The sequence below is a fragment of the Schistocerca serialis genome, chromosome 10, assembly GCF_023864345.2.
Source record: "Schistocerca serialis cubense isolate TAMUIC-IGC-003099 chromosome 10, iqSchSeri2.2, whole genome shotgun sequence".
Lineage (NCBI taxonomy): Eukaryota > Metazoa > Arthropoda > Insecta > Orthoptera > Acrididae > Schistocerca > Schistocerca serialis.
Window position 1 is genome coordinate 62,127,337 of NC_064647.1, and position 25,236 is coordinate 62,152,572.

The 25,236-nt window shown below is 42.0% G+C and overlaps 1 protein-coding gene across 5 annotated transcripts in view; it reads left to right on the forward strand.

Annotated features, from left to right (window-relative positions):
• Positions 1–21,036, forward strand: part of LOC126425244 (zinc finger protein 501-like) — a 236,486-nt gene extending 215,450 nt beyond the window's left edge. For all 5 annotated transcript variants that reach the window (XM_050088214.1, XM_050088213.1, XM_050088212.1 and 2 more), the window contains one exon: positions 20,824–21,036. Coding sequence is in view for 3 of the 5 variants with exons in the window: in XM_050088212.1 (XP_049944169.1) it covers positions 20,824–20,845 (22 nt within the window). In the remaining 2 variants the exon portion in view is untranslated. The remainder of the gene's footprint in view (positions 1–20,823) is intronic.
• Positions 21,037–25,236: the final 4,200 nt, after the last annotated feature.

The window sequence follows — 25,236 nt, forward strand, 5'->3', positions numbered from 1 at the left end:
CTTCTAGTCAAGTTGTGCCACAAACTCCTCTTCTCCCCAATTCTGTTCAATACCTCCTCATTAGTTACGGGATCTACCCACCTTATCTTCAGCATTCTTCTGTAGCATCACATTTCGAAAGCTTCTATTCTCTTCTTGTCCAAACTATTTATTGTCCATGTTTCACTTCCATACATGGCTACACTCCATACAAATACTTTCAGAAACGACTTCCTGACACTTAAATCTATACTCTATGTTAACAAATTTCTCTTCTTCAGAAACGCTTTCCTTGCCATTGCCAGTCTACATTTTATATCCTCTCTACTTCGACCACCATTAGTTATTTTGCTCCCCAAATAGTAAAACTCCTTTACTACTTTAAGTGTCTCATTTCCTAATTTAATTCCCTCAACATCACCCGACTTAATTCGACTACATTCCATGATGCTCGTTTTGCTTTTGTTGGTGTTCATCTTATATCTTCCTTTCAAGACACTGTCCATTCCGTTCAACTGCTCGTCCAAGTCCTTTGCTGTCTCTCATAGAATTACAATGTCATCGCCGAACCTCAAGGTTTTCATTTCTTCTCCATGGATTTTAATAGCTACTCCAAATTTTTCTTTTGTTTCCTTCACTGCTTGCTCCATATACAGATTGAATAACATTGGGGAGAGGCTACAACCCTGTCTCACTCCCTTCCCAATCACTGCTTCCCTTTCATGTTCCTCGACTCTTATAACTGCGATCTGGTTTCTGTACAAATTGTAAATAGCCTTTCGCTCCCTGTATTTTACCCCTGCCACCTTCAGAATTTGAAAGAGAGTATTCCAGTTAACGTTGTCAAAAGCTTTCTCTAAGTCTACAAATGCTAGTAACGTAGGTTTGCCTTTTCTTAATCTTTCTTCTAAGATAAGTCGTAAGGTTAGTATTGCCTCACGTGTTCCAACATTTCTATGGAATCCAAACTGATCCTCCCCGAGGTCCGCTTCTACCAGTTTTTCCATTCGTCTGTAAATAATTCGCGTTAGTATTTTGCAGCTGTGACTTATTAAACTGATAGTTCGGTAATTTTCACATCTGTCAATCCCTGCTTTCTTTGGGATTGGAATTATTATATTCTTCTTGAAGTCTGAGGGTATTTCGCCTGTCTCGTACATCTTGCTCACCAGGTGGTAGAGTTTTGTCAGGACTGGCTCTCCCATGGCCGTCAGTAGTTCTAATGGAATGTTGTCTACTCCCGGGGCCTTGTTTTGACTCAGGTCTTTCAGTGCTCTGTCAAACTCTTCACGCAGTATCGTATCTCTCATTTCATCTCCATCTACATCTACATCCTCTTCCATTTCCATAATATTGTCCTCAAGTACATCGCCCTTGTATAGACCCTCTATATACTCCTTCCACCTTTCTGCTTTCCCCTCCTTGCTTAGAACTGGGTTTCCATCTTAGCTCTTGATATTCATACAAATGGCTCTCTTTTCTCCATAGGTCTCTTTAATTTTCAGAGGCATCATACAGAAACATCATACAGAAATAATTTGTTTCTCCAGGACAAACTGTCAACCAAGTGTTTTATAAAGGTGCCCTTGACAGGCTCAGGAAAAGGATCAATCGAGTGAGACCGGACATTGCAGACAAGTGGATGCTGCGTCATGACAACGCCCAGTGCCAGACGGCCACTTCCATCGCGGAATTTTTGACCTCGAAAGGCATTCTTGTTGATCCACACCGCCCCTATTCACCTGAAGATCTGAGTCCTTGTCACTTGTGTCTGAAATTGGGAAATGTTCTAACAAGAGATCATTGTGGGACTCGGAGGAATATTCCAAAGAATGTGACCATCATGTTAAAGACCCTGTCAGTGCAGCCTTTTGGCGCTGCTGTCAAGACTGAATACAATGACACCGCCGGTGTATAGCTGATGAAGGGAATTACTTTGAAGGGGAGAAAACTGTTGTTTGAAAACATAAAATAAAGTAGAAACTTTGGTAGACAAAAGTGAGTCTCATTACTTTTCTCACACGCCTCGTAAGATTGACGACAACATGTACACTTTGAAGGTACGTCCCACAGAGACTTGTTCAAGGAACTGGAGTTACTAAATACTGATTCCCAATATATTTATTTATTCATGAAATTGGTCGTAAATAATGGATCTCTTGTTCAAACCAATAACTCAGATCATGTAATGAATACTAGAAATAAGGATAATTTTCATTAGAAGTTACTTACTTTGGTGGAGAAAATTGCCCATTACTCAGGAACACACCATTTCAATAACTTGCTTACAAACATAAAAAGTATAGTTACGCATGACGTTTAATTTAAGAATAACCTATTGAATTTATTGGTGGCTAACTGCTTCAGCACCACTGATGAATTTCTTAGTAGAACGAGTTTATGTATATGGTGATAATAATATCAGATAACATGAGTGATACATAAAATCTGACTTCTGCATGTCTTCAGTGCAGCAAAGTGATGTGAGTAAGTTGTAAACTGATTTCCAATTTGACAGTGTATGGCCAGTCAATTATTACATTCACCACAATGTGTTCTACGTTTACATGTTTTATGACAGGTTTAGGTTTGTTCTTACCTGTTAAACTATATTTCAGTTTTTAATTTACTTATTTCACACCCATGGGTATCAGTAAACTTATTATCTGTGTGTGTGTGTGTGTGTGTGTGTGGAGGGGGGGGGGGTTGAACATAAGTATTTCTCTTTTTTTCGAAAATTTGTATTGTACAGTCTTATTTTGTGACATGTTCGACTGCTCACTGGGTGTCTATGAAACAAATAAGTGTATCTAATCTAATTTAAATGAGGAATACGGTGATGATGATGACATCACAAAGTGGTGGAGCAAATGAGAGAGGTGATGCCGATTGTTATCGTAAAGTGGTGGAGCAGACATGAAAGTTGTTCACCTGGGCTTGCAAGATGCGTGTTACTGTTTGTGAAAATTGCAGTTGATAGAAGGAATGTCCAGAATCACTCCAAAATTGGTGGAGGTGTAGAACAGTTGCATGATAGTTGGTGATTAAAACTGCAGAGAGGCAGCATGCACCTATGCTCGGCGGCATCGTCTTTTATGTGCCCTGACAGATCAGTGTAATGCCTCAGTCACAATCAGTCAACGCAGAGCCGTCAAACGAAGGGGAAAAGTTTGAAAAAGTGTCTGCATGCCACTTTAACATCAAAGAGCGCAGTATCAGCTCGTATGTGAGTTAGAACAGGACAGAGTGATGTGTATGTGTGTCAGGTTTGTCGTACTGTGACACTGATTATATAGAGTATGCTGCTACGATAGTGACGCGTGTGAGGAACCAAGGAATAGAAGAATGTTGTACACAGCACAGAGCAGGTACTGGACTTCACAAAGTGATCACAGAGCGGAATGGCCATCTTCTCTGCCTGGATGTAACTGACAGAACAGTTCTGTCCAATGTGTTGGCATGATGTTGAAGCACTGTAGTGGGTGTGGACATATCAGCATCGACACTTAAATGCCATCTGCTGAGAGTTGGACTGTTACCATAAATTTCATTGCATCGGCTTCCATTCACCAGAAACCACCAAGATTCAGACTGCAGTGAGCACATGATCGCTGTCACTAACATGCTGAGTAGTTAAATGTAGTGTTTTCAGATGAGTCCTACTTCAACTTGCCCTACAGTGATGGCTGTGTACGTCTTAGATGATACTATGGTGAAGGCAATCGGGCAGATGGCATTGTTGCGTGGCATAGTGGGTAAAAGCTAAGAGTGATGGTTTGAAGCACCATCGGCTGTAACATGCGATATTTTTTTCTCCTACATATTGAGGGCAATTTGAATAGCGGTCGTTGCATTGGAGAAGTTTCAGAGCCTGCAGGCAGACAATATTTGGCCACACAGTAAGGAACGTGCAAGTTCCTTTCAAAGAACCGTGGGTAGCACTGCTTCCCTGGTCTGCATGTTTGCCTGGCACATTACGCATCGAACGTGTCTGGGATATGACCTGCTGCCAACTCGTTCATTATGGCTCTCCTGCTACTACTGTCGATGCTGTTTTGGATGAGCCTACAAACCTTGTGGCAGTGTATTCCTCAGCATTATATCCAGTCCCTCCCTCTTCAGTTCCTTGCCACAGCTTCCAGAGGGCTTTGATGGCAGCTTCACTCCTTACTGAATTTTCACTAAAGTGCATGCACTGTTCTGTAACTCTAATCATTTGTATATTGTCATGTGTCTAATCTGTGGAATAAATTTCATTGTAATCTCAAGTGTCATTTTCACAAACAGTAGTGTATTTTATGTATCCCATCAACATGTGCTCCCAGTGAATATGTCTTAGTAAATCTCGAATGTTAATAACAATCACCAAATCCAATCCCACGTCAGTGTATTACTGCTGATCAACAGTAACAATAAACTTTATTCCCTTGAAAATGAAGAAAGTGTGAAAGTTCAGGGCTGTATACATAATATAATTGTTATCCCAATTATTGTGATCACCTCAAATCATTGTTTGTTAAGAAGCAATATGAAAAGAATAATCAAACAAATGTTGTTTAGCTTCCATAGGGACACTAGCCAGCATGATTGCCTTTTTGTAACTTTGTTTGTTTGTTACAAAGATGTGAACAGCAGTGCATATTTTCTAAATAGCGCCCTATATTTTTTACTCGGTAATCTTCCTCTCCTCAAGACCTGTTCAGAATCGTATCAGCGAGTACCATTCACATAATAATACTGACAGCCATCCGTAATTGTGAAAGAGTTGCTTGTGCAGGGTTTTGTGCGTGAACAGACTTCTCAGTTATGTCCCATAAATGTTCAATGGGATTCATGTTGGGGGTCTGGCTGGCCAAATCATTAACTCGAACTGTCCAGAATGTCCTTCAAACCAATCGAGAACAACTGTGACCCAGTGGCATGACACATTATCATACATAAAAATTTCATCATTGTTTGGGAACATGAAGTCCCTGAACGGCTGAAAGTGGTCTCCAAGTAGCCGAACATAATCAGGACCCAGCCAATTCCATGCAACTACAGCCCACACACTATGGAGCCACCACTAGCTTGCACAATGCCTATTTGATAACTTAGGTCCATTGCCCTATGGGGTCTGTGCCACACTTGAATCCTTCCATCAGCCTCTTACCAATGGAATTTGGGATTCGTCTGACCAGTCCACAGGTTTCCAGGTCTAGTGTCCAACTGATATGGTCATGAGCGCAGGAGAGTTGCTGCTGGCACTCACATAGGTCGTCCGCTGCCACAGCCCATTAATGCCAGATTTTGCCACACTGTCCTAATGGATACATTCGTCATACATCTCACATCGATTTCTGTGGTTATTTCGTGCAGTGTTGCTTGTCTGTTAGCTCTACACAAATGCCACTGGCCTCGTTAAGTGAAGGCTGTCACCCACTGCATTGCCCATGGTGAGAGGTAATGCCTGAAATGTGGTGTTCTCAGCAAACTCTTGACACTGCGGACCTCAGAATACTGAATTCCCTAACGATTTCCGAAATGGGATTGTCCATGTGTGTAGCTCCAACTACCATTCCGCATTCAGAGTCTGTTAATTCCTGTTGCGCTGCCCTAGTCTTGTCAGACAGCTTTTACCATGACTCACTCGGGTACAAATGATGGCTCTGCCAATGCACTGACCTTGTGTATGGGACACTACTGCTATCTGTATATGTGCATCTCGCTACCCCATGACTTTTGTCTCCTCAGTGTATATCACAGCTATAAGTTCAGTACACTGAGTGCACTTGCAGGTGACTTCTGTCACCTCAGTGTATGATGTTATTGGAAGCCTAACACAAAATTAACTTTATCTGTCTAGTAATTGCACACAGTGTAAGGACACAGCATAATACAAATCGTTTACTTGCCAGATTTGGCTGTAAACAGGTGGAAACACCAGGAAAATGGATACCATTCATTCAGTCAGTTGCCTAAGGGTGAAGGATTATGTGAGTACAATGTGTACCAACAAACAGAAAGTAGAAATCCTACTCATCAATGGAGAGTGTAAGCTAGCAGAACATTAACGATTGGTCTATATTTTCACTGTCCTTACTGGGCATGCTGTCGTGTACCGACCTAAAAGCTAGCTAGACTCCATATCAAAGGCTAAGAAATCTAAAAATGAATAATACTAAATAAAAATATTATTATGTAACTGGGTACACCTCTTTCTGATCACTGCCTTTTTGATATAACTTCCAGTAGAAGAGAGACTTTGAGAGAAACAATGTGCACAAATATAGACATGACTGCTTAGAACAAAGTGCGATGCTTCTCAAACACACACACAAACCCATGAATAAAAGAAATAAATTTCCTGTATGAGTCCATGATCACTGTGAATAAAACCAAATGTATTGCTAAACAAATTTCTTTATTATTACACTGTTTGGGCTATACTATCAAATGGTTCAAATGGCTCTGAGCACTATGGAACTTAACATCCGAGGTCATCAGTCCCCTAGAACTTAGAACTACTTAAACCTAACTAACCTAAGGGCATCACACACATCCATGCCCGAGGCAGGATTCGAACCTGCGACCGTAGTGGTCACGCGGTTCCAGACTGAAGCGCCTAGAACAGCTCGGCCACACTGGCCGGCCGGCTATACTATCATCCTATGTCAAAAACCTTCTTGGTGTATCATGATGGCAGTAGCCAAAGTAGCGCAATATATACAGAAATTTACTTAGCAATGCAGGTGGTTTTATTCAAAAGACGTGAAACGAAATAAAAATTATACAAACTTCATTAATACTACAAAAAATTACAAGAATGTATTTTTATAGTATTAAATTAGTAAAAAGACATTTGTATTTACGTCGGAAAAACTTTTATCGCCACCACAGCATGAAAAAGGTATATATTACTCTTTCCTTTTTAACCAGGAATATTTTATGCTTGCATGGAATGTGCATATGGGATTCATCAGATCGGTGTATGGTTCATAACGAATGGGATAACGAATATTCCGTTATGAGAACTGTGATACTTAAGGTCAGAAACGCTACTTTATTAGTTCATCGTCCAGCGCGAAGCAAGTTCTATAACACGCCCAATAGACTGTCTCCCAAACACTTTTGGTTGACCGTGAAAAGAAATCTGTCTCATGATGGAAGCAATAAAATAATACTGCAGTTAGTAGGTTTATAATACTCCAGATGGTTAATCATATACCTTCGGCTGCAAACATAGACTGCTTCTGTTTTATGAGTACAACAACCTGGGAGACAGCAGTAGACAACAGGGAGCAGTCTTGGACAAATTTCCTGAATACTTTTACTGGCCTCAGTCCAGCTGTGTAGGTAGGGAAACAAATGTGAAAGAAATTTGGGGGTGGCATCTCAGCCACTGCTCTAGACTACACAAAACGAGGTAGCACAGACGATGCTCTCTAACCCATAAATACACATTGTTTCTTAATTTCTAACAGAATGTGTCCAGTTGCCATTTCTCGATGTGGGAGATGTCTCAGTCCTGAAAGAATCCGGAAATACCACGCCATTGCTTGATAACATCATTTATGGCGTGTTGCAACAGCCCATAAGTAATCCTCTTCGTAAATTTTCTTAAAATTTATATAAAGTATGTGAGTTTTTCAATCACTGCAATTACTGTGGTTCATACAGAATGAGTATGACGCAATACAAAAGTGATCGCCTACCATGTTGTGCTTTCTAAGCATTACGGAAAAAGACCTTAGAGGGGTGATCAATCAACTGTAGCTGCCTCGTCCATAATTTAGGGCATCTTTACTGGCTTCCATTACATGAAATCTGCTGGGAATTAGTATCCATTCTGTTTCAATAATACTTTGCAGAATTATACTGGTACACAGGTTTCCCCAAGAGACTATTGTCTCCCTAAGAGTTAATATTTGACATTATTTTCTGTTGTTATTAACATTATAATGGGGGCAGAGTAAAAAACTTTCTCATTTCTTATTGAGTGTGGAGAGGTTCCGTATGTACTGTGCATCCCAATATTTACTCTTCAACTGCAGGTGCATGATACTCCAAAAGGCTATCTTACCGAAAGGCTAAAATAAAATATGAAAGGTTGAACCCTGTTCAATTTCTATCATCTTACACAGCTACTACGATGGTGATGCCCTCATTGGTAACATTATGCTCCTCATCTAAGCCTTCTCCATTAAGCCCTCAGGGCCACCCATCTACATCCCCGTTCCTGGTGGTTGGGGGCAGATCTTCTCCTGTTGCCCCCTAAGCTTCTGCTTTGGGAGCATGGACCCTTGAACGCCGGAGACATTGGTCCCCTTCCCCCAGTCAGGGAAGCAACAGCCTCCTCCAACTCCTCTCATATGGAAGAGGTACCTTGGAACTCCACCTTTCATGTTATAGCCCCATGGTGAAGTGGACGCCAGCTACAGGAGCCACTAGCTGCTGGTCAAAGGGCTTCACAATCTTCCTCTGTCCCCGAAACTGCTTTTGAGAAGTCCTCCCAGCAAGCCGCTAAAGAGTGGTGAGAGGGCAAACAGACAAATAAGAAGTCTGTTAAGAAATGGCAGACTCCAGTGGCCCCACACCACGATTCCCTAACAGTTCCAAATCTGAGGACGAGGTGGAGATTCTAATGTCCCCCGAGGACCAAGATCTCACCAACACCTAAGACACAATGGTACTGGATACCAGCACTCAACTGGTAGTAGCCGGTGACCTGTGAAGTGTAAACTGCCTCCTTGGTCCCTTCATGCCTTCCCAGACGACTGAAAGCATCATCCTCAGGTGCAATTGTGGCAGGTTTTTCTCCCACATGACTGGGTTATGAAACTCTTAAGCAATACGCCTGTTTTTGCGTTGCCCTTTAGGAAATCAGGTTTCCCACAATTCAGAACCCCTACAAAAACCATAACGACTGTAACAGGGCGTCAGGTGGAACTGTATCTATGTCCTTACCTCTGAATGTAGCGAACCTGTGCCCCTTCAAACAACTTTAACAGCTGTGACTGTCAGGGTGAGAACAATGCAGGAAATTACCATCTGAAACATCTATCTTCTTGCAGATGGTGGAGTGCCACACCATGTATGGTTGCACTTATTTCCCAACTACCTCTGCTTTTTTTTCATATGGGTGATTTTAATGCCCATAACCCTTTGTTGGGTGGAACCAAGACTGCTGGCCATGGTAAAGATGTTGAGGATTTACTAACTCAACTCGACCTTTTCCTCCTAAATACAGGTGCCCCCACTAATTTCATTGTGGCACATAGCACATACCCCTTGGCCACTGATCTCTTCACTTGCAGTCCTGGCCTTCTAATGTCCATCCTTTGGAGAGCTCATGACGAATTGTGTGGTAGTGACCACTTTTTGCTCTTCCTCCTCCAGCGTCACTCACCTGGATGTTTGCCCAGATGGGCTCTTACCAAGGCTGACTGGGAGGCTTTCACGTCCACTACAACCATTGGATCTCCATTGCTTGGTGACATCAATCAGGTCATTCAGACCATTACTACTACCATTGTTGCTGCAGCTGAATTGGCAATCCCTTGTTCCTCAGTTTGCCCACAGAAGGAAAGAGTGCCCTGGTGGTCGCCAGAAATTGCAGATGCCATTAGAGACAAAGGGTGAGTCCTCCAGCATCGTAAGTGGTGCCCACCCCTGGAGCACCTCATTGCCTTCAAACTGTCCTGTGCCTGGGCTCATCAACTTATCAAACAGTGGATGCAGGAGTGTTGGGAACAATGCATTTCCACCATTGGAACACAAACCTCTCCTTCCCAGGTTTGGACTAGGTTCAGATATCTTTACAGATATCAGACCCCTCTTGGAATACCAGGAATGTCTACAAATGAAATTATATATACCAACCCAGACGCAAACACAGAGTATCTTGCACATCTGCATCTGAGCATTACTGCCCTGCCTTTCGTCTCCTAAATCAGTGTTGGAACGACAATGCTTATCTTTTGATTCATGCTATGCAGAGCCATATAATGTTCTCTTCAGTGAGTGGGAATTTCTTAGTGCCCTTGCTGATTGTCCTGACACATCTCCTGGACCAGAGCACATCCAGCCCCAAAGATTAAACAACTGTTGGCAGATTACGAGTGCCACCTCCATACCATCTTCAACCACATCGATGCAACGGCGAATTCCCATCACAGTGGCAAGGAAGTGTCGTCGTTCCGGTGTAAAACCTGGTAAAGACCCGCTGGATGTGAATAGCTATCATGGTATCAGCCTCACCAAAGTTCTGTGCAAGCTGCTTGAACAGATTGCGAGCGGCGGCTGTGTTGGCTCCTTGAGTCTCGGAGGCTTCTGGCTCTGTCCCAGGGTGGTTTTCGGCATGGTCATCCCACCACTGACAACTTGGTATACCTGGAGTCTGCCACCTGAACGGCCTTTTCCCACCGTCAACACTTTACTGCCGTCTTTTTTGACCTGACAAAAGCCTATGACACCGCTTGGCGACACCACATCATCGCTACTTTGCATGAGTGAGGTCTCCATGGCCCACTCCCGAGTTTCGTACAGAACCTTTTGTCGCTCCACAGCTTCAGAGTCAGAGTCGGCGCCTCTCACAGTTCCCCCCTTATTAAAAGGAATGGGGCCCTGCAGAGCTCTGTACTGAGAATCCCACTCTTTTTAGTAGCCATTAATGGTCTCGCAGCAGCAGTCGGGTCCTCAGTATCACCCTTCTTACGTGCTGACGACTTTTGTATTTCCTTTTGCTCATTTACTATTGGTGTGGCTGAACGTCGACTACAGGAAGCCATTCATGAAAGGTGCGATCATGGGCCTGCACTCATGGCTTTCAGTTTCTGAGCCGTCAAGACTTGCATCATGCACTTATGTCGTCATCATACTGTCCACCCTCAGCCAGCATTTTACCTCGATGACCAACTACTTAACATAGCGAAGACTTATCGCATTTTAGGACTGGTTTTCGCCACCTACTTAACTTGGCATCCCCATATTCGTCAGATTAAGCAAAAGTGTTGGCAGCATCTTAACATTCTTTGCTACCTGATTCACAACAGCTGGGGTACAGATCACCCTACTCTGTTGCAGCTCTACAAAGCCCTGTAACAGTCCCATCTGGACTGTGGGAGCCTGATGTATGGTTCAGCTTTCTCCTCAGCATTGTGGATGCTGGACCCTATACACCACTGTGGAGATCAACTTTGATGGGTGCTTTCTGAACTAACACAGTAAACAGCCTCCTTGTGGAAGCTGGGCTTCCTCATTGCAGAACAGGTGACAACAACTGCTTGCCACAAACCATACACATTCACAGCTCACCTCAACATCCCAATTACCATCTTGTTTTCCCCAACACAGCAATCCATCTCCCGCAATGGCGGCCCACATCAGGGATTACATTTGCAGTCTGTCTCCAGTCCCTTCTTTCTGAACTCGAGTCTTTCCTTCTACATTTCTCGTCCGGGTCCACTCACATACACCTCCATGGACCATGCCTTGGCCACAGCTTCGTCTGGACCTTTTGCAAGGCCCAAAAGACTCAGTTCTTCCTGAAGCCCTCTGCCGCCGATTTTTCTCTATTCTTGACAATTTCCAGGGCTCATAAATAGTCTATACTGCTGGCTCAATGGTCAATGATCACGTGGGCTTCACCTATGCTCACGCTGGCCATACTGAACAGTGCTCCTTCCCAGGTGTCTGGAGTGTTTTCACTGCAGAGTTGATAGCCATCTCTAGCGCTCTTGTGCAGATCTGCCCCTGCACAGATGGTTCCTTCCTCATCTGTAGCGACTTCTTAGGCGGCCTTCAAGCTCTCGACCACTGGTTGCCCTCTATCCTCTGGTAACGACTATCCAGGAGTCCGTTTATGCCTTTGAAAACCATGGACTTCCTGTGGCCTTCATCTGGACCCCAGGACATATCTGGATCCTGGGCCATGAACTTGCTGACAGGTTGGCCAGACAGGTACCAATAAACTGACCCTAGAGATTGGCACACCGGAGACCAATCTCCAATCAGTCTTATGCCTTAAAGTATTGGGGATCTGCATAACTGAATGGCGCACCCTCAGTACACCAAATAAATTATGTTTTATCAAGGAGACAACGAATGTGTGAAAGTCATCCATGCGAGCCACTAGGTACTCCATTGTCCTTTACCGACTCTGCATCGGCCATACTTGGCTGACTCATGGTCACCTCCTCTGTCCTGAGGACCACCTCAGTGTCACTGTGGTTCCCACTTGACTGTGGTCCTCATCTTGTTGGACTGCCCAGTTTTAGCTGCCCTGAGGAAGACTTTTAACTTTCTCATCACATTGCCAATAGTGTTAAGAGACAATGCCTCAATGGTTGATCTAGTAATACATTTTATTCGTGACAGAGTTTTATCCCCCGATCTGAGGATGGGCTTCTGGCCTACTCTTCCAGGGCTTCATTCTCCTTCCATTTTAACTCTACCCTGCTCTCTCTTTGCTGTCTGTTCGCCTTGGTTTTCGTCTTTTCCCTATCTGTGTTTCTCTAGACCTGCGTTTTTAGGCTGTAGATTTTAGTGTATTGCATAGTGACTGGCTCATCTTTTTTTATTCTTGCAATGAGCCAGCCCAGACCATCTGATATTTTAATACTTCCTACTGCTTTTTTTTCTTTTAGTGCACTTCCTCCCCTTTTGGTTTGCTTCTTTCGTTTTCTCTTTCAGTGTGGTTCAGTTAGTTTTACATACTTTTTTGCGTTCCCAGACTCTTTTGGGTAATGGGTTTAATCCGAGACCTGTTTGAATGAAGAAAAAGTGACTGATGACCCTGTAATTTAGTCTCCTCCTCTCCAAACCAAACAAACAACAGCGGGTGACAATGAATGGTGTCTGTTAAGGGCCAGGTTACACAGAGCTAGATTTTTGTTCAGGTGAGTCATTTTGTGTTGATGCCACTTTTAAATTCAAAATTTCCGAATTGTTATCAGTCTTTTTCATACTAAATTAATGTGGTACTCCAAATACGGATCACAATGAAAGCAATGAATACTCTTAAATGCATCTGGAGATGAGGATGGGGCATGAAAGGTTGCGCCTTCTAATGTCCACCAAGACATTCGTTGTAGCAAAACTTACTCACAGATCCAGAATTTGTGGCCAAAAAGAGCATTTTTTGATGATATTATACACTTTTTACCGCAAGGAACAAGGCAGTTCATTGTTGTTTTTCGAGTGTACCCAGCAGCTGGCATGTATTTGGCAGCTGATCCTCAAACTTGTTTTGTATACCTTCAGTTATGATGGGTATAAGGTTTATGAGACAGAAGCTTTAGCAATTACCCACTGTAGCTCAATACGATATTAAAGCTGTATAAGTGTGGTCAGTATTGTATGTCTGGCAAAAGGTATTAGTCTTTTAAATGAATAATTTAGAAATATGTAGAACTGAGTCTTAACTTGGTGACAGGTGGAGATGGCCGGCTGGTGTGGCCGAGCGGTTCTAGGCGCTTCAGTCTGGAACCGCACGACCGCTACGGTCGCAGGTTCGAATCGTACCTCGGTCATGGATGTGTGTGGTGTCCTTAGGTTAGTTAGGTTTAACTAGTTCTAAGTTCTAGGGGACCAATGACCTCAGATTATAACTCCCATAGTGCTCAGAGCCATTTGAACCATTTTTGACGGGCGGAGATATTCCCTCATTAAATCTTCAGGGCGCAGATAGCAAATGCATGCATTCACTGAATGTGAATCTGTGCTGCAAACTATCCAAAGGTCACTTACTCGCCGCGAGAAGTGACCACGAGGTTTGAGGCGCCATGCCACAGATTGGTCCTTTCCGCCGGAGGTTCGAATCCTCCCTCGGGCATGGATGTCTGTGTTGTTCTTAGCATAAGTTAGTTTACTTTGGTTTAAAGTAGTGTGTAGGTCAGCAGTTTGGTCCCCTAGCCATTCACACACATTTGAACATTTTTTGACACTGAGTCAGTTAATACATAACGGTGAGGTAAGTATACTTATCTGTTCAGATTTTCTTACTGTCCTATACTCATATAGCGTGTGTGTCCATCATTCAAGACCGTACACAAAATCGCAACCACCTCAGATTTGAGGGAAAGAGCTGGTGTAACTCACGGGGATGAGGATATTCTGGGACCTGGCAGATGCACCAGCCAAGTACCCATGCCCGCGTAACACCTCCGTGTGGATTAAGATTTACCTGCAACCCAATGGAATAAGCTGTTGGAAATGTTGTCAGCTGTGTAAAAACGTACCATGTGTATCCCATCGTACAACAGCTATTAAATTGAGACTATTTGCGTTATCCATGGGGGGGGGGGGGGGGGGGGGGTAATAATCTATTCATTGCTCAGGGTTCGTATCTGCATCGGAAAGGCAGAAGGTTGTTATTTAATTGTGAGGGTCCAGTAAACGAACCTGATCATGAACATTGAATGTTCAGTGTTCGACGAAATTGCCTCAGGGGGCAAACAATCATTACATGCCAGACATATACAAGCAGTCATCACCATTCTGAAAAGCTTGTAAGGGCTTTGTAGGGGAAGCTGCGCTGAAAAATAATTGTTACGAAAAAATTCGATACGTTGCACCATTTTCGAGTTATTTAGCACTGAAGTTAGCCAATCAGGCCGTCGGGAGCGAAAATTCAAGCAACCTGCCAGAGGCAGTGTCACCAAACGAGTTCTTCGTTTGGTTTCCTCAGACCAAACAAACGTACCATCGCTCAACTAGCTTAAATTTATCAGTTCCGAAAAAGGCATATTTTAACTGGTTATGAGCATTTCAGCAACTGGTAACTCACGGACCCACACATGTTTGTGAGTTACCGCACTTTAGCGCGCGCAAGTGCCTGAATTTGTGCTCGCAACGACCTGATTGGCTAACTTCAACACAAAATAACTCGGAAATGGCGGAACGTATAGAATTTTTGTCTTAGCACTTGGTTCTCAGAAAAACCTCCCCTGCAACACCCGTACAAGCTTTTCAGACTGTTTCTGACCATCCTGTATGTGGCATACAGAAACTCTTGGGAATTATTGGACAAATTATTGTTGCATCAGAAAGCGGCTCATTTTCCTTAGGCTGGGGTAGTGACCTATGTTAAATGGCGATGAGTGGCCGTAGGAAGTATACAATTAAGTTGTGAACTGCTGAACGTCAAATGCTGATTGATTTCTTACCACTATCAGTGCACATGGTTACTACGAGACCATTAAGAAATTGCGCCGAGCAATACAGGACAAGCGCCGAGGATTACTGTTGTTTTTTTCCACAATAATGCCCAATCTCACTCGGCGAATGTGACCAAACAACTCTCACAGGAATTTCACTGGGACGCGTTTGATCATCCTCTTCTTAAACCTACCAGGTGTACCGGTATGAAATGAGCGTTTTTTTGCGAAAATGAAACACTAATTTTGAATTGAAAAGTAAAAACATTTTATTCAAAGTACTGACGATTGCTTTCTATACATTTTGACCATCTTTCTGGCAATTTCTGGACATCACGCCAATAGAAATGTTCGTCTTTTCAAGCAAACCAATCAGACACCCAATTTTCAGCTTCTTCGTAGGAATCGAAGTGTTCCTCGGCCAATGCGTGTCCCATTGATGAAAACAATTAAACAATTGGTAGTCGGAAGGGGCCAAGTCTGGTGAATACGGCGGGTGGGGTAGCAGCTCCCAGCCAAGGGTTTTGAGTGCATCCTGAACCAGTTTTGCTTTTTGTGCAGGTGCATTGTCGTGTAAAAAAAATACTTTGCCATTCTCCTGGCCAATTCAGGTCTTTTTTCGATCAATGCATAGTTCAAATTGATCATTTGTTGTCTGTAGCGATTAGTATTCACAGTTTCACCGGGTTTTAGAAGCTCATGATACACCACACCTTTCTGACCCCACCAAACACAGAGCATTGTCTTCTTGCCGAATCGATCTGGTTTTGCAGTCGATGTTGATGGTTGTCCCGGATTAACCCATGATTTTTCCCGTTTAGGATTCTTAAAATAAATCCATTTTTCATCGCGAGTAACAATTCGATGCAAAATTGATTTTCTTTCATGTCTTTGAAGCAAAATTTGACAAATGGTTTTTCGGTTTTCCATCTGTCGTTCATTCAATTCATGTGGCAACCATTTTCCACGCTTTTGGATGTTTCCCATGCTTTCAAACGGTCAGAAATTGTTTGTTGTGCAACATTTAGCATTGCTGCCATTTACTTCTGATTCGAAGTATCATCTTCATCCAATATTGCTTGCAATTCGGCGTCTTCGAACTTTTTTGGTGCTCTTCCACGTTCTTCATTTCTTACATCAAAATCATTATTTCTGAACCGTTGAAACCATCTTTTGCATGTTGCTTCTGATAGAGCATGATCACCATATGCCTCGACAAGCATTCGATGCGACTCTGCAGCACTTTTTTTCAAATGAAAACAAAAAATTAATGCTTTCCGCAAATCACCACTTTCTGGTACAAAAATCGACATTGTTAACACGATGAAAACATATGATGTTGTTTGTTCCATGAATTGATGTGTACTAAATATCTTTGACAGATGTCATACCAACCAAACAAAAAAAAATTAAGGCTCGTTCACAACAAGTGTTCCCTATCGACACATTTGTATCTTAACGCTCATTTCATACCGGTACACTTGGTAAAATCTGTCCTAGATGGTCAACACTTCAACGATGATGACGAGCTGAAAGAACATGTTACCACAGGCAGTAACATTCTATGAAGAAGGCGTACAAAAACTTGTGCCACGCTGTGACAAGTGGCTACAACATTTCGGAAGGTATGTAGAAAAGTAGCTTAACAGTTGTAGATTTTTGTACAATAAATATTTTTTCTCTATCTGTACACGCTCGTTTCATATAACCAAACGGAACTTACTTTGTGGACATACCTCGTAAAACGCAACGGATCTCCACCCTGTATGCCAGTGAGCTCTCGCATGACACCACTGAAGATGCAAATGGTGATGGTTTGGGGTCAGTGGACTGCACGCAACAGGACACCTGGCTCAGAAATGTGCTTGAGGTAACCGATTTGTAACGGTTGGTTGTATCGCTGTAGTGCCAACTGCTGCTCAGATTGCAGCTGCAGATGCAGGACGACGCACCAGAGGCATACACCGAACACAGTGATCTCCCCTCCCAGTAGTGGCACGTGGCCTGCGTGGAGCCCAGGCGTCTCACATCCTCGTGAACAGCGCGGCCGGCAGTCACGAACACTGGCCACATCCCCGCCAAGTCTTTCTGCAGTATCGCGGAAGGAACATCCAGTTTCTCATAACCCTATTACACGATCTCGTTCACACTCAGTGATGTCTTAATAATGGCGTGTTTGTCGCCTTAAAGGCATTCTTGACTAACATCAACTCAGCATATCCAATCTCAAATATAGCTAACCCTCCGTACCGTTACAGCGTGTATTTAAAGCAAACCTGATTCGCATCCTTACAGCGGCGCTACTAGCACCACTCTTATGCGACTGGCGCGAAATTTGAACAGACGTCATCTTTCTTGGCGTTGCGATTTTTTTCCGCCAGTGTAGAAGACACTCAACATGATACAGCCTAAGATCGTAGGTACAATGGTCGTCAAAGTATAGCCCGCGGGCTGCATGCCGCCCCAATCAACAATTCGTGTGACTCGCCATTCTCAGTTGTATTTTATAGTACTCTTAAAACGCGCAGCCACGAATACGATATTTCCGAACCGGGGCAAAAACTTGATAGTAGCGTCTTCCCCCCCCCCCCCCCCCCAACCACCACCACCACCACCACACACCGCATCCCCCTCGAGCGTTTGAGACAGGACGTCAAAATTTAAAAAAAAAAATCAATTTTTCATAAAAATGTTCATTTTGTGGCGCACATCTTTTTGAAGGGTGTGATACATAAAAAATATGCGTTCGAAGAAATGTAAGACATGGCATTTTGTCTTAATTGTGCCAAAGTTCAGCGCCAGACTACTTCACACAGCATTCTTCGATCGAGCGTCACTGTATTTCACTCTGTGGAATTCAAACGTGTATATTTTGTAATGTAAGCCATCAAATCTATATTCATAACAGTGGAAATTAAAATGTCCTGTGGTGCCTCTTCTGCCCCCAGTCGGTCGGTTTGACATCCTAACTACCTTTAAAAAAATCGCAATTAACACTGGATGGGATTATTTGTGACCGGGAGAGTAAGAACTTTTCAGAAAATTTGCACTCGTTCTCTTTTATGTGACTTAAAATTAAATAAAGGAAACATAAAACCTGTAAAGACAAGACACATGCAATACAGTACACATTTCTTCAATCCTTAGGTTTCAGCATTTTTTGTCGCTAATTTTGCTAGCGCTGTACACGGCGTGCTTTCCTTTCTATGAAAGAATCGTTTACCTCATCAAAGTTCGCCAAACGTTTTGCTACATGAAAAATCACAATGTCTTTGTCTAATTCTGAAAAAGCTGTTAATGTGAACAGTACCCAAGAATGGTGTGGTTTCTCTACTTGATTATGTCTGATTCGTCTCTGTCTGCTAGATAAAACGAAATAGACCTTTCTAATACTACAGCAATTGTAACACATGCCAAATAAACAAGACTGTTTTGGTACAAATTATCATTTTTATGTACCTCGTTTACATAAATAACACGACAGACTATAATTCACGAAGTACCAATATCAAATGCCTATTAGGCCTACTACAAGCAAAAGGTTTCCCGTTAGGAAATAGATTCATATTTCATTCGCATGCTCCAGTTCCTCAAGCCTGAGACCGAAAAGTAGTAGTAGTAGTAGTAGTAGTAGTAGAAATTTTTATATAATTTGGGAATCGTCATATAATTTTGTGATGTCCCGATTGCTTCTCCTTCCTCGTTCTAGTAAACAATATTGTCATCACTAATTCTGTAACTATTCCTGCCATTGTCAAAACTTATTCTCCCCACAGGGCAACTTGTACAATCTCCAGTTAGCAGCCGGTTAAGCTGTATTCTCGGAATAACGTGAGGAGCGCGTTGTACGAACCCGGAATAACACCTAACCCAGAACGAACTCGAGATAACCGGCAATTTCTGGCCGGTTAGTGAGCTTAACCGGGGAATAACTTATCAAGATGGCAGACATAGTGACAGATGCAGACAGCAATGACGAGATTATGGCTTAATTGTTCATGAGAATGAGGATGTGGAAAAAAGAGTGACAACGCCGATTCCTAATTTATATTCAGATATTGCTTATCAAAGAATGCCGTACTTCGTCTTGTTAATCTTGTACGAGGAAAACTGGAGCATTTGACTGACTGGTGAAACTATTTCTCTGTTTTCTTAAATCGTACTGTTTCTTTATAGTAATATGCATTCTATTTCAGCACCTCGTGATTTCTGTCATGTTATTTACGTACATCAGGCACATTAAAATGACGCTTCGTACAAAAATAGTCTTGTTTATCTAGTGTGTGTTAACAATTGCTGCAGCAGCGAAAAGAACTATTTCGTTTTATGAAGCAGACATTGCCATAATAGACTTAATCAAATCGAAAAACCACATCAGTTATGTGTGCAATTTGCGTTAACAGCGTTTTCTCTTTTTGACGAAACATCGATTTTTCGTGTTGCAAAACGTTTTCACAAAACATTGCTGTCCCAATCTCGTCAATAGCAGAAAATATTGTTTCACTCTGATTTATACTGCGAATGCCCCTTTTTGGAAACACCACAACTGTGTCAAAACAACTTTCTACCTTTGGTATTGGAAATTAGTGATAAGTTCCTATGGGACCAAATTGTTGAGGTCATCGGTCACTAGGGTTATACCCTACTTAATGTAACTTAAGCTAACTTAACGCTAAGGACAAAACACACACACACGCCCGAGGGAGGACTGGAACCACCGACGGGGAGAGTCGCGCGAACCGTGTCAAGGCGCCTGAAACCACACTGCTACCACGCGCCGTTTTCCACCTTTAGTAAAAATATTAGGATTACAGGCCCATTAATGCTTCAGAGCAAGAACATTGTCCATTGTCTCCCACCTACCATTATTCGCTGAAACCAGTGAACTATATGTACTTACTCAGGCTAAGTTTTAGCATACAAGAGGAGAGTAAGATTTTTTTTTTAAGAAGCTATACAACATAGTTGTTGTTTCTCTGTTATTAGTATTATACACATAAGCCCACCCACATTTATCATAACATAATAGCTGTATTTGTATGCTATAAGAGCAGAACAGGAATCTAGTTACTGAAACGGCAAAGTTGTAGCATCTGGAAGGAGTGCCTGGCACGCTATATTATTAACTTTCCTTTATGTCAAACTGTAGCTAGTTGAATGTAGCTTTAATTGAAATATATTGTACTTGTGTGAGGATCCTTTATCTGAAATTGATGGCTTTTATGATTGTTTAATGTTACAAAAAGTTTGGTAGCACACTAATGTCCCTAGTTCACTAAGCCAAATCTAAGGCGGAAAATATTGTTCACTCTTATATCCCATTTGGCAATAACTTTCCATCATTTAGTGAATGCTTCAGAGCAACAAAATTGTTCACCATCTAGCATTATTCCCATAACATGTAAATTATTTGTGTTCACTCAAACGTACTTTAACACAGTAAAATGAATAGGAAAGCCGTTTTTTTAAAGAAAAAAAAGAAAGCTTTACCAGATAGCTGTTGTATTTCTCAGTTATTAGTATCATCCAAATAACCACATACATATTTATCATCTTTGTTTTACAAGAACATAGGTTCTTTTAATTCAGTTAACATGAACTTTTAGTTATTGAATCTAAATAATCATAAAAGTGGAGGGAGTGGCTGGCAAATTATGTTTTTAAATTTCTCTTGAACTGTCATGTGTCATTCTTTTCTTTCTTTCAGAAATGACTCTGCTCACCAATGAACCAGTTACTACAGACACTGTCCATTGGGAACTTTATTGGCACTGGCAAGGGGACAGCCAGCCAGCACCACTATTACAAGGATGTCTATGGCACTGGGCAACATGCACAAGAGACAGTTTTTTAATTATTTCAGTTCTCTGATGTAACTAAACTAAAATAAAAATGGATTAATATATTTTTTATTCTGAAATCATTTGCATTAACTTTTATTTTCTGATCCTAATTATATGCTCTATGATCCTTTTTTAACCAATACAGTTCTTTCGCCCTCCTCTGCTTCTTGTCAAGCTATTTTTGGAGGAGTACCATCGGCAACTCTGCCAATTCTTTCACATTTGAGAACAGCTTTTTTTTTTTAAACTGACGGTTCTAAGCTGAGATGACAAGAAAAGAAGGAAGAACACAGGGAAGGTGCCAGGCCTCTGGTTACTTCCTTTTCCCCTCCCAGATTACGTACAGGTGTTCGAGATGATTGCACAATCTGCAATTATGTATGAAACAGTTTCTCAAACATTTATGATGAGATACAATAACAGTAGCTTCCAGTTTGATATGTGCCTTAGGTACATTTTCACCCCAAGATTATAAAAAAGATAAAGAATGCCTATTGTAAATAGCATTCTACATCTTATTCTTCATATATACCCTCAATACAATTAATAATCATCACATCACAGAAACATGATTTATATACGTGGATGAACTGCAGAGGTGAATGCACAAATAGTGTTCAGTAATTTAGAAAAGGTGTTTTCCGTATAACATCCACTGCTGCTGTAATGAATGAATCATTCTAAGACGTAAATACAACAGCAAGCAAGTAAGTAACACCTTTCAGAACTTTCAGTCAGATCAGTCTCCATGATGACTGTGTTGTCAGTTTCTTGGACGGATTGCAAAGCCCAACTATTTCACAGTTGTTTCTATCTACGTGCGCTCTTGCAGTTCAATTCACTATTTACCCTACAGCTACATTTGATGGAATATTATTATGTAGAAATGTTGCATGTGAATCGAACCGACTGTGGCGCCCTCTATTGACTATCAAATCGTGTATTTCATTGCAAACAATTTGGAACTTACATATGGGACGCCATCAATCTGTAGCCTCTGCTACCTTTCCTGTGGATATTATTTATGTGTTTCTTTCTGTAAGTAATTGTGGCGACTAAACGCGGTCTGGAGGTCGGCAGCCGGAACGCAAGTGTCAACGAGCTTCGTGTGCCGGCCGCGAGGAGCGCTGTCATCTACTTACTCTTTGCCACAGCGCGAGAGCGTTCCATGAAATTTAAACGATGTGCCGCGTTATAATTGTTCCGTTGTTGATTTGACAGAACGTTTATGGGGAGTTCTACCGATAGAGTAAATATCTTTGGAGTGAGCATTGCGTTCTGCGCGTGTTGTCAACATTAAACCACGACTGTCACGTGTTTTCGGGCCTTCGCTGTGCGTGTGTGCTTTCTGCAGCGTTTGAAGTTAATAATATCAAGAGTTTTTGTTGTGTTTCACCGTTTGTTGATAGTGTAACAGCGATGGTGAATTACTGTTGTTGCTATGGATGCAAAGAAAAATATGTGAAAGGAGGGATAGTAACTTTTCATGGGTACATACCATGTAGCTCCAATTATAGTTATCATACTAGTAAGAGACACTGTATATCTTGAAAAATTTCGAGACGCTTTATAATTAAGGCTTGATTCTGCAGACCTATTTTTCTACGATTTTATGACTATATAATAGATTTTACGGCTCGTACAAAACCTGGAAGAGAGTTGTCAGAAATTTAGGTGCCTTTTCTTCTTAGAGGAAGAATGACTTAAGAGCATCATGCAACTTCAGTACTCTCTCTACATCAACAAAGGTAACCACCTTGTTTTTCTGTGCGACAACACTGCATGATACTCTATGTCGACAGACCCACGAAACTCATTTAGACGCTCCGTTCGTACTGTTTATATGGAGAAGTAACTGAAAAGTTTAAGTACGAAGGTTTCTACGTCAACACGCATCACGTCAGTGGCTGTCTTGATAGCGTTGTGTAGTTTGTGACCGGGACACCCAATACCTAAAAGATTTTCGTTTACTTCACTTATCAGTCTAGCAAATACATTGTTTGTACCTCCTCGTCGCACTTCTCCAAAATTAGTGTTAGCATTCTCACCACAAAATGCAGTACACTTACTGTTATCAATTTCATTTTCTTCTGATGCAGTAATGCAGTATGTACTTACTGTAGAGATGGTTTCATTTAGCAGTGGAACTCATTTAACCAGTTTCACTTGAATGCCATTCTGAGGTGTAAAATATTGAACAATTAATGGAAATATTTTTTTCAGCCTTGTGATAACTCGCATCTGTAGCTGTTGAATAACAGCGAACCAGTGAAAGATCGTCGCATATTGGTTTGACAATGTCAATGCCAAAACTGCTTTCAAAAGTGCTGTCGTTTTGATTCTACCCTACTCTTCGCTGTGACACAATCGTTAAAAAGATTGGAGCTTAGCGTAGAAGTACAGTCTACAGATTTCAAAGACATATGATAACACAATATTCATTCCGCTGCTGCTGCTGATTGGCTCTGTTTTGATATTTTGAAATAAAAAAGGTGTCTGTTTTGTTGAAGTGTAGCAGAGCACGTGTTTGATTTATGCTTTTGGCTGCCTAAATGATCTGTAATATCTGCTCTTCCTCCATGTGAAATGGAAACATATGACTTAGATATTCCACGATCCACTTCATAGTCACGTCTTCCGCGTTTGATGAAAGACCATTCTTCTGTACGTTTTTCTTGAAAGAACACTTTCGGTTTGGCATTTGGAGCTCACTTCACACACACGCAAAAATGAAGTAAGCACAGTAAGCCTCGGACAGAGAACAACGTAGCTGCAATGTCTTAACTGAACTGAAACCTAAGACAAGAAGCGTTATGCGCAATAGAGGCCCTTGATACACGCTGGCAGGTGCAACAGTGAAACAAAAGTCATTATTTTGCAAAACAGTGACAGTTAAAATAGAAATCCAATCCAGCATTTGGGAAGAAACAGACGGTGTGAGAGTATTTCTTTGACATCACAAAACCGGGACTAAACATTTTTTTAATCCGGTACTTTCCCGGAAAATCGGGGCGTCTGGCAACCCACCCATGCCTGAATTAGACCTTAGCCATTTGCTTTACTGGTGATAACAATGGTGGATATTGTCGAAACCTTGCATTTTCGTCAAGAATTAACGCGCCAAGTGAACCGAGAACATTTAATAGAAGATGCCAGTTGTACCCAACCCACGTTTTCACCAGCCTGAGCTTCGTTTCGCCGCTTTCACCTCCCTCAAGATAAAATCGAGTTGCTCTGGCGAAGATTTGATGCGGTGCTGGAGACCCGAGTGGAACTGCAGAGGGTACTAATAACCCTAATGACTATAACAATGGGCAACAGCCTTACTGCAGTGGCTACACCGGTTCCCGTGAGATCACCGAAGTTCAGCGCTGTCGGGCGTGGTCGGCGCATGGATGGGTGACCATCCAGGCCGCCATGCGCTGTTGCCATTTTTCGGGGTGCACCCAGCCTCGTGATGCCGATTGAGGAGCTACTCGACCGAATAGTAGCAGCTTCGGTCAAGAATACCATCATAACGACCGAGAGTTCGGTGTGCTGACACCACGCCGCTCCTGTCCGCATCCTCCTTGAGGATGACACGGCGGTCGGACGGTCCCGATGGGCCACTTCTGGCCTGGAGACGGAATGGTATTCCAGTGGTATTTCAGTCTTTAACAATGAAATACGGAAACAGCCGTGCGATTGAGACGTTATTTTATTTTATTTTTAATAACCAGTTTCTTGTAGTGTATATCGAGGTGAACTACAGCAAGCTTTGCAGAAAGTGGCGGGTAATAATAAAAGCAGTTAAAGGTACAAAATGAAAGTACCAGCGTTAAGATGATGCACATCGAGCACAACAGAATTAAATATGTGTACATACTTGTTAGTCATGAAACTATTTAACATCACGGATTTATAAGAGAACATACAAAACAGAACTAGTCAGCATACAATCAGAAGCTCCGCCGAACAAAGCTTGTCTTTTTTAATATAAAAAATCCGACGTTATTCTTATAGATGAGAAAACCCCTAGTATATATTTCGAGCCATCCTCATTTAAAGTAAAATATCACACTGTAGTCTGTCAAGTAAAGTACAATAATGATCTTATTTAAGTTCTATCACAACTAGTGATATAATTAGTTGTCACAGCATCAAAAATGCAACTTGAAGCAGAACCCAATGACAAACAACATATTAAGAGAAAAACGGACTGCAACGAGCACGCGAAGAATACTTTACTCGCAAATATCTTGCGAGCATGCGTTATACACCAAATCGAAGTAAAAATA